This window comes from Momordica charantia, assembly GCF_013281855.1.
Source record: "Momordica charantia cultivar OHB3-1 chromosome 2 unlocalized genomic scaffold, Mcharantia_2.0 BLBB01000002.1, whole genome shotgun sequence".
In the NCBI taxonomy this organism is placed as follows: Eukaryota; Viridiplantae; Streptophyta; class Magnoliopsida; order Cucurbitales; family Cucurbitaceae; genus Momordica; species Momordica charantia.
Window position 1 is genome coordinate 10,434,575 of NW_028275160.1, and position 9,558 is coordinate 10,444,132.

Here is a 9,558-nt window from a genome sequence, read left to right on the forward strand (position 1 = left end):
ATGAGCTGTATAGAAAAAGACAGCGAGAGAGAAGTTGTGTGGGTATACAAAATAAATAAATAAATAAATAAATAAATATATATATATATATATATATATATATATATATATATATATAAAGATGTCCTGATGAGCTGTATAGGGAGAGACTGCGAGAGAGAAATTGTGTGGGGTATACAAAATAAACAATACGACTCGTGAAAGTGTACTTTGTGTCGTAGGTATAGGTATGAAATTGTATGAGATTACAATAATGTCTTTTGACATTTAGATAACAAATAGGTCTACATATTTTTAGATAACAATTTTTTTCTTCTGGATTGTCTTAGAGATAGGAAAATCAAGAGGAATGAAATGAATTTTCAATCTAACTAATTTTTCTCATTTTAAATTATTCACTTTTTGTTTTTCACAATTTAATTGTTTTGGTTTCATTCCCTTTATATTAAAAGATTTTTCTAAATTATAATACAAATGTATTTTTTTAATTCATAGATATATAATTTTCAATTATTATTGAAAAATATAGATTTATATGAATTATAATTCAATGTTATGTATACCTACTCTTTTTCTACGTACATATATGTTATATAAATAAAATAAAGTTTTATTTAATGATTTAAGTTTGACATTTTTCATTTTGTTTGTCATTAGATAGAATTTTAAGATTACGTAGTAAAAATAAAGAAAATAAACCATATATAATTGTAATCCTAACTCACTTAAATGTTTAAAAATATTCATAAAATAATATAACTTAAATTTCAATTTTATAATCCATAGAAACAGATTTTTATTGAAAAATTATTATAACCTAACTGTAATGGTAACTTTTACAAAGTATATATATATATATATATATATGACATAACTCCACAATTAATAATTTGCACCTTTAACAAAATAGAGGAGTTATTCTGAAACTTCAACACAGAGATTTAGGACTTATTTGGTTGGAAACTTTGATTTTTTTTTTTTTTTAGATTCACTGAATCAAAATGAATTTAGTGAATATGAGTTTTGAAAACTGTTTTCGAATTCTATGATCCAAATAGTAGAAATGAAAACGACTTTTTAATGTTTTCATTATTATCAGATTCAGACTTTGAAATTTTTAAGATGTAGAATTACATTAAAAAGAATAAAACCTTTGATAAATATATTACTTCATATTATAAACTCATTTTATGTTTATAAAATTAAAATATGTAAAATATAATGTATCCTAAATTATATAACATGGTAAAATAATAATTATAAATTTTAATAAATTAATTAATATAAATTTAGATTAAAGTAAATATTTAATTTGTGACTAGTTTACAAATATATTACTAAATAAACAATTTTTTAAATTGAAATTCAATTATCAAATCTGCTACCAAATACATGTATGAAAATAGTGAAAATAAATAATACAATTCTAATTTTTATATTCAGATTTATGTTTTCTGATTACGATCACGACCTTTAACGACTGGACACCCCGTTGAAAATGTATACATCTAATGATAAAAACAAAAACCAATAAATGACATCGTTCACCCAAATTTTCAAAAAGGCATCTTCTTTCTTCTCTTCGATTTCGAACGAGACCCTATCCTACGTCTACAATGGTAACTGAAAACACGAAGGAGTGGAACAATTGTTTTCCACACTGACTGAATATTTTTGCTCAAAGTGATGTAATCTCTATTTAATTTAATTATACCTTTCTTTCTCAAAACCAAAAAAAATATATATATATATATATTAATAATAAATAATAAATCTGAAAAAACAAAAAAAAAATAATAATAAATAATAAATCTGAAAAAAAAAAACACCCTTTATATCAATTTTCCCTTATATTATCCGCTTATTTTAGATATGGGCCGTGGGCTTTGGCCCGTGAGACTTGACGTCATCTTAAACCCACACGAGGTTTTTCGCAGGAACATCCAGCACCGCCCATGGTGGAGCTCCCGTCGGCGAATCGATTTCTCCAACCATCGGTGACGAAGATCAGAGAAACTCCTGCTGGCCGGCCGTCTGAGTATCGCGAAATGCTCAATTTCTATCTTTCTTCTTGCATCAGTCGAGAATTTAGAAAGGGAACTTACATATATTGGAAAATTTTCGATTGCGATTCAGTTTTTGCCGGCGAACTCGTCTGAAGTTCCTCAGGGCCACCTCTCAAGTGTCAATGCCTCTCACCTACCCGAGATAACTCGAAGTTCAAGCCAGGTGAATAACCCTTACTTTGCTTGGCACTGCTTCTTTGTTCGAATTTGAGATTGTGGAGATGTGAATTAGAATAACGAGAGGACGAAAAAGAGGGTCACATGAATTGAGTAGAGCATCTATAGCCGTAGCCATTGTTTTTCATTTTGTATACATTGGATAAATCTTTATGGTTCATCAAGCTACAAGTAATGGAAGTGCTTTCCTGAGAAAATTCCAGTGGTAGCAAATCATATTGATTTAAGGGCTTATGTTGTGGTCCATTCCATGCATTATTCTAATAGTTTCTCTTTACTTCTGAGTAATTATGTGGTTATCTCTGCCATCCGGAAAAAGATTTATCATAATATTTCAATTAAAGCTTTGCATTCCTTACGGCAATATAAACAAGAGAAACCCATCAAATTATTCAGTAGAAAATTGAGGAAAGGAGCTAAGGTAGTTGAGAAGGAAGAAGTTGATCCAAAGCTTTACACGAGAGACACAGTTAGGAATATATATAACATTCTGAGAAATTTCTCTTGGAGTTCTGCTCAAGAACACCTAGAGAGGCTCCCTATGAGATGGGATTCTTATCTCATCAACCAGGTTATGAAAACTCATCCACCATTGGAGAAGGCATGGCTGTTCTTCAATTGGGCCTGTAGGCTGCGCACCTTCAAGCATGACCAGTATACTTACACGACGATGCTGGATATTTTTGGAGAAGCTGGGAGGATTTCTTCCATGAATTATATATTTCAACAGATGAAGGAGAAGGGGATAAAGATAGATGCAGTTACTTATACTTCATTAATGCACTGGCGTTCGAAGTCAGGGGATGTTGATGGGGCTATAAAGGTCTGGAAAGAAATGAAAACCAATGGATGCTATCCAACAGTAGTTTCATATACTGCTTATATAAAAATTTTGTTGGATAATGACCAAGTTAAGGAGGCCACTGATACATACAAGGAGATGCTTCAATCGGGGCTTTCTCCAAACTGCTGTACTTACACTGTCTTAATGGAATACCTCATTGGAGCTGGTGAGTTTCTCTGCTCTTCCTTACTAGTGACCTGTTTTTTCTTTTCGTAAGGTTCTTATCTCAATTGTTTTTTGCATTAACCTTCCAGGTAAATGCAAAGAAGCCCTTGATATTTTCCACAAGATGCAAGATGCTGGCGTATATCCTGATAAAGCTGCTTGCAATATATTGATTCTGAAATGCTGTAGATCGGGGGAGATGCTGGTAATGACACCAATCCTTGAGTACATGAAAGAAAACCGCTTTGTCCTTCGATACCCTGTGTTTGTTGAAGCACATCAAACTTTAAAAAGTTGCTCTGTTAGTGAGACCCTACTCAGGCAAGTTAATCCTCATATTGAAACTGAATCAGTCAGTAAGGATGAGGTTATCCATGTCATTACAAGTTCTACTATTATTCCTTCCAATGTAGATCATGAGCTTATGGAAATTCTGTTGAAGAAGGAAAAACTTATTGCTGTTGACTACCTACTCACTGGGATGGTAGATAAGAACATTCAATTGGATTCTGCAATTATCTCAACCATCATAGAGGTAAATTGCAAACATAATAGGCCCGATGGGGCTCTGTTGGTTTTCGACCACTGTTTAAAAAGCGGAGTTAACATGAAGAGAAATCTTTATCTTGGCTTGATAGGGGTTCTGATCCGGTCAAGTATATATTCAAAGTTGCTGGAAATTGTTCTGGAAATGTATAGGCAAGGGCATTGTCTTGGACTGTATCATGCCACGCTTATACTTTATAGACTTGGCAAAGCTGGAAAACCCCAATATGCTGTGAAAATTTTTAATGTGTTGCCTGAAGAATTGAAGTGCACTGCAACTTACACTGCTCTGGTCGGTGCTTATTTCTCTGCTGGAAGTTCTGGTAAAGGGCTTAAAATTTACGAAACCATGCGAAAGAAAGGGTTTTCACCGTCTTTGGGCACATATAATGTGCTGTTAACTGGTCTTGAGAAGAGTGGTAGAGTCGTTGAATTAGAAATTTACAGAAGGGAGAAGAAGAGTTTCGAGATTGGTTATAATTCTCATCATCATATAATACTGGAGGAAGATAGGATTTGTGATCTTCTTTATGGAGAAATGATATCTTGACTTGTCAATAAAGATATTTTCTGCCTTGATTCTGGTTGCGGGATGCTCACTCACTCGTGCTTGTGGCTGCTTACCAACTCATGCTTGTGACTTTTGCTTTTTCTGGTGAGTATGGTATAGGTTTTAATTTGGTTTTAGTGGTTGAAAATTTACCCATTTTTATTTTGATTTAACTTTTTGGGATTTTCATTTGAGCTAAATCATAATGACAAAAGGCTTTAGGCAAGGTTCACCAAGAAGTGAAATATCTAACACGATCCCAAAGAAACTCCCAGCTGGACTCATCTCCTATAAAAACCCAGTTATTTCTTGCAAACCATAATCTCCAAATGATGGCCTTCACCACGTTTGCGCAAATGATTCTCAGCTTTGCTCTTGAAGGGCCCCTGCTACTAGCTGAAAGTTAAAAAAAGAATAGACTATAGACACAAAATTAAAAATTTATGGACTGATTAGACACTTTTTAAAGTTGATGGAGATAAAAAGAAAAATGAGTAACGCTAGACAAGTAGTGTGCCAAAAACGTTCTTTTGCTTGTCCTTCCTAACTCCTAAGAGTGGGGAGAGCACCAACTATTCTCTTGCCTCTTTTACTTCAAGCCTTCTGCATTGGTGGGATTGCTTGGTTGGGTTGGCTTTGTCTAGAATAATGAAGGCCCACATTTACAAATATAGCAAACAAAAAACAATGTTATACATAGCAAAACTAGAAAACTTCACATACCTGGCATAACACTAAAAAACAAAAATACCTTCCCTTCCCAAGTGATGAATATTAACATTGCATATGATTATTTATCTTTATGAAAAATGCACTCTCTCAAATAAACAAAACAAGCATGTACCTAATGCACACTCTTGCCTAATTTTCTTCACCGTCTTTCTCACCATCAACAACGAAACAATTACCTCCTGCTATCTCTCTGAACAATGAAAACAAAACAGTTGCATCCATTTGATGACAACAACGAATAGGGTGTAGGTATCGACTAAAACTTGTTCCAAACTTTAGTTATTGATTTTCAATGGTACGATTTGAAAAAAGAAAAGGAAAAAAAAAAAAGCTGTTGACCATCAATGAAAAGTCATCAGCATAATTTAAAACTGATTGTGCTGAAACCTTAAGCACTCCAACTTTCACATGTATGAAAATGCTTGCAGGCAATTTTCTTTATTCAATTTCTTACTCTGGAATAGCAAACATACTCTCTCTATGTCTATTTACAAACATAAATAGCAAATACATTTTCTTTGTTGATTACTTTATTATTCTGTGTGTGACGCCTGAATAGAGGGGTGTTTAAATGAACCGATACTATATCCGAATAAGAGAGATCTTAAGACTGTGAAAATATGGTAAAGAAAGACTTAAAAAAATTGATATTATTACTTGTACTGATAATAGGAATTCTAAAGTTAAGTTTGCATGACCTTTAGCAATCATGTGTTGGGTGATTTCTTAGCGAAGTTTCTTAGGAAGCATGTGATTGAGAAAAACATGCAGAAAGAATCCGTGTTGGTCTGCGAGAGCAGTTCTCGCTCTCAAGAGCAGCTTAGGACAATCAGGCAACACGTTCATGTCGCGGAGATGTAGGAGAATGTTGGGGCTGTTAGATGTTGATTTCAGATTCTAAATCTTAGTTTGAATCTTTAGGCCCAGGGCGTTACACTGTGCATCATACAATTTAGGGTTTTTTCTTTTAACTTCTTATTGTGTCTGACATTTAAAATGCTATTCTATTTAATCATTGATGTCCATTTGTTTATGTCTATGTTAATAAGTATAATGCATTTCCTTTTGATTCTCTATCGGAGTTCCATAGAATTCAAGTCATTTATCTCCTGTAAGTAATTTTTGTTATTTTATTGTGATTCAATATATCTCATTCCCAAATGGTTACCAACTAGAAATAGTATACCAATATAGGTTCATTCTTTTGCTTGTATTATACATTTACTTTATATGTGTGTTAATTTTATTTATCGACTTATCCAATCTCAACAGAACATAGAGGAGAGAGAAGGAGAAAGAACCAAAAGTGAAAGAATCATCATATAAGAGGAAAATTTTCTCAGTAATCTCAACTATAATTCAGAGGATGAAATATATAAAGTAAGTATTCAAATTACCCGTTGGGTATTGGCATAGTGGCAAGAGGCTTGGGTGGTGTTGACACTCACGATTAAAGATCGAGCATGTCTAGAAATAAAAAAAATTACATTTATAAATTCGTAGATACACTGTCATCAATATTCAATACATAACTTTGGAAGTGCAATTACCGAATACATAACTTTGGAAGTGCAATTACCTATTGTTGGATAGTATATCTTTGCAACATATCATTGTCATTACTATACATATATTATCAAAGAGTTGATATTATTGTCATTAACATAATGTACGAGCTTACAATTATTGCTTCTTTTTTCTTTTCTTTTTTGAAGGACTACCTGATGTTGCTTCCCAATTTGTCAAGGCTGTCTAGAGAAGGGCATTTCTGACAAGTTTGGCTTTAAGGTTAGAAAGTTTCTTACACACCTATTGCTTCATATAATTAGATGATAATGCAAAAGAATTAAACCTCACATAGTCAGCTAACTTAACCTAGATGAAAATTTTAGTTCATTTCGAACCATTCAAGGAGAAAGAAAAAGGGTATTTCAAGACACGTGAAAATTTTGGTAGAAGAAATTTGTACCATATTACTTGATGTGATGGCCTAGTTGACAAATTTGTAGCTTTTGAAATCTTTAAATTACCACGCAACAAAGTGGACCTTAAATATGAAGGAATGGTGAATAACAAATAGGTTAGATTATAAATTTGGTTCGTACGGATTGAGCATAATTTCAATGTGATCTTCATGATTTTGAAAGCTTCAATTTAGTTCATATGATTTGAGTCTAGTTTCAATTTGATTTTAGTTTCAGTTTAGGTTTAGTAAGACCTCAGACATCATCTTTGCTATTGATATTTTCAACTTGGGCCGGGTCTCCCGAGGCGAGGTACATATGGCCGGCTAACTATGTTAGTCGACCTTATTTTGGATTTAGGGTAAGTAAAAATAGAAGAAATAGGGACCAAATCGAAACTTTATCTAAACCATAAGATAAACGGCATAAAAATGACTTTTCGTGTGGTAGATCAACAAATTTCCATGCTACCATAATTTGAATCGATTATGTAGAATACATTAAGAAAAGTGTGAATAGTATGCATCGAGAGATCGTGGAATTACGAGAGTTCTCTCATATCTTAATGTGTCAGCCCTATGAAATTATTTTCAGGCTGTCACTATCAGAGATATATAGGGAAGAAGACAGGACAAGGAACAATTATAATGCTCGGTTGGTAATTAAATGAACAATCGAATGGAAAGAATTGAATGAGATCTTCATTGTGAAGGATCTAATTTCAATGAAAGAATAGAAGATTTTGAAAATCGTTAAAGAATTTGGTGAAGAAAGCGGTGGAATTTGATGGATGGGGAGACTTCCAAGTTCCATTCAAATTTAAATTATACATGTTTTTTGTATGAAAATTAGTAGTTATATTATTTACTAATTTATTATTATTATTATTATTATTTTACAAAATGTTATATTTTTTATTAGTAATCTAATAGAAAATGTCAATAAATATATGTTCATTATTATTATTTTTTAAAAAAAGAGGTTAAAATACTATTTTGATTCATATAATTTTAGCTTCGGTTAATTGTGGTCACTAACCAATCGGCAATGAGAGGAGTAGGGTCTCCCAAAAGACAATGGTAGTTTTCCAATCTCAAACTAACATGATAGCCTTCCAATCTTAGGTTCCATCTCAAAACCAATTAGCAATGAGAGGAATAGTTCATGTCTATTATAAACTATTCTTAGGTTCAGGGCTGGCTTAAGTTATAGACGAGTGGGGAGATCGCCTAAGGCCCTGTTTTAGTAGGGCCTCATATTTTCATGTAATATATAATATATATATTTATCTAGTTATTTTAATTTTTTCTTATAATATTGAAAATATAAACTAATAATATATATAATTAAAATAAAAAATTCATAATCAATAAGCTCATAAATTTCTCTTGGTTTTAATTGGCTATCATTTTCAAATTTGTTAACTTTTTCTTCACAGTTCCTTTAAAAAAAATCTCAACCATTAATATGACTTACTTAAAAGTTTTCTAAATTTAGGTTGGGAGACATTCTATATTCATCTTTTTATTTATTTTGTTTTTTCACAACTAAAATCTTTCAATTTCTATTAAAAGACTCCATAAATATATATATTAGATAGGTCAAACTAATTTTAACTATAATTCTCTACCTATCTCAAGTCTCAACTTTTTATCTTTCGTGTTCGGTGTGTCTCACAACTCCAAGTGGTTGTCAATTGCTAAAGTCAGAAATCAAATCTTCTTATTCGCTCAAATCAATATAGAACTCTAAAGTTTCATGTTTTTTCATTCAAATTCTTTTACTTTGTTTTTTAGAAATTCTTATTTTATGTTGTTCATCGTTCAATACCTTAATATATTTGTTTAGATTTGTTTAGATTTGCTTACTTAAAATATCAATATGTCTAAAACAAACCATGCATAATATCAAAATTTAATTTTTATGGGAGGAGGAATAGAACCATTTGGCAATTTCATGCAACCAGAAATTACTTATTGCTCCTAGAAATTGTCTTTTTCTTAGAAAGGAATTTTGCCAATTGGCAGTTTCATGCAACTAGCAAATACCTGCTGCTAGCCAGAGACTCTTCTTTTCTCCATAATTTTCATTCTTTTTTCCTTTTTTTTTATTTTTTTATTCTAGGGGTGGATTTACCATCCAAGATCGACATGTTAACATTTCCATCAATATTTCTATAATATTTTTAAAATATATATATATCAACAAAATATCACTATCATGGACAGTTTTAATATTAATCATTTTTAACTAAAGAGTGAAATCCTTATTTGTTAATTTAAATATTTTTACGACTTTTACTTTTATTTTTTTTAAATATCCCTCGACATCGACATTGTATCGACATTTCCATGAAATTGAAAGCTAGCCCGGATATTTGAACATTTGCTTGAATTTTAAAACCTTTTATATTATTGGTTAAAAATATGCACAAATATTAATTAAAAATGCCGTTTGGCCTAGTGGCGTGCAAGCGGCTAGTTCTAACTCCATTATTCCCCTTATGATTTTATA

The 9,558-nt window shown here is 31.7% G+C and overlaps 1 protein-coding gene across 3 annotated transcripts; it reads left to right on the forward strand.

The window, feature by feature from the left end:
• Positions 1-1,851: 1,851 nt before the first annotated feature.
• On the forward strand, positions 1,852-7,173 carry EMB3111 (Tetratricopeptide repeat (TPR)-like superfamily protein). 3 transcript variants are annotated; one of them, XM_022299790.2, is made up of 5 exons: positions 1,853-2,229; positions 2,765-3,253; positions 3,342-4,453; positions 6,353-6,460; positions 6,796-7,173. In XM_022299790.2, the coding sequence occupies exons 2-3, from the start codon at positions 2,785-2,787 to the stop codon at positions 4,346-4,348; spliced, it is 1,476 nt and encodes a 491-aa protein (XP_022155482.1). In that variant the 5' UTR covers positions 1,853-2,229; positions 2,765-2,784; the 3' UTR covers positions 4,349-4,453; positions 6,353-6,460; positions 6,796-7,173. The 3 variants fall into 3 exon arrangements, with proteins under 3 accessions (XP_022155480.1, XP_022155481.1, XP_022155482.1); XM_022299788.2 differs by having other exon boundaries at positions 1,852-3,253; XM_022299789.2 differs by lacking the exon at positions 6,353-6,460 and having other exon boundaries at positions 1,852-3,253.
• Positions 7,174-9,558: the final 2,385 nt, after the last annotated feature.

Excerpts from the sequence above, each read along its gene's own strand:
- EMB3111 (XM_022299788.2), top strand. The coding sequence starts at position 2,494 with ATGCATTATTCTAATAGTTTCTCTTTACTTCTGAGTAATTATGTGGTT. Across the intron at positions 3,254-3,341 it reads GGAATACCTCATTGGAGCTG|GTAAATGCAAAGAAGCCCTT; the intron begins GTGAGTTTCTCT and ends TTAACCTTCCAG.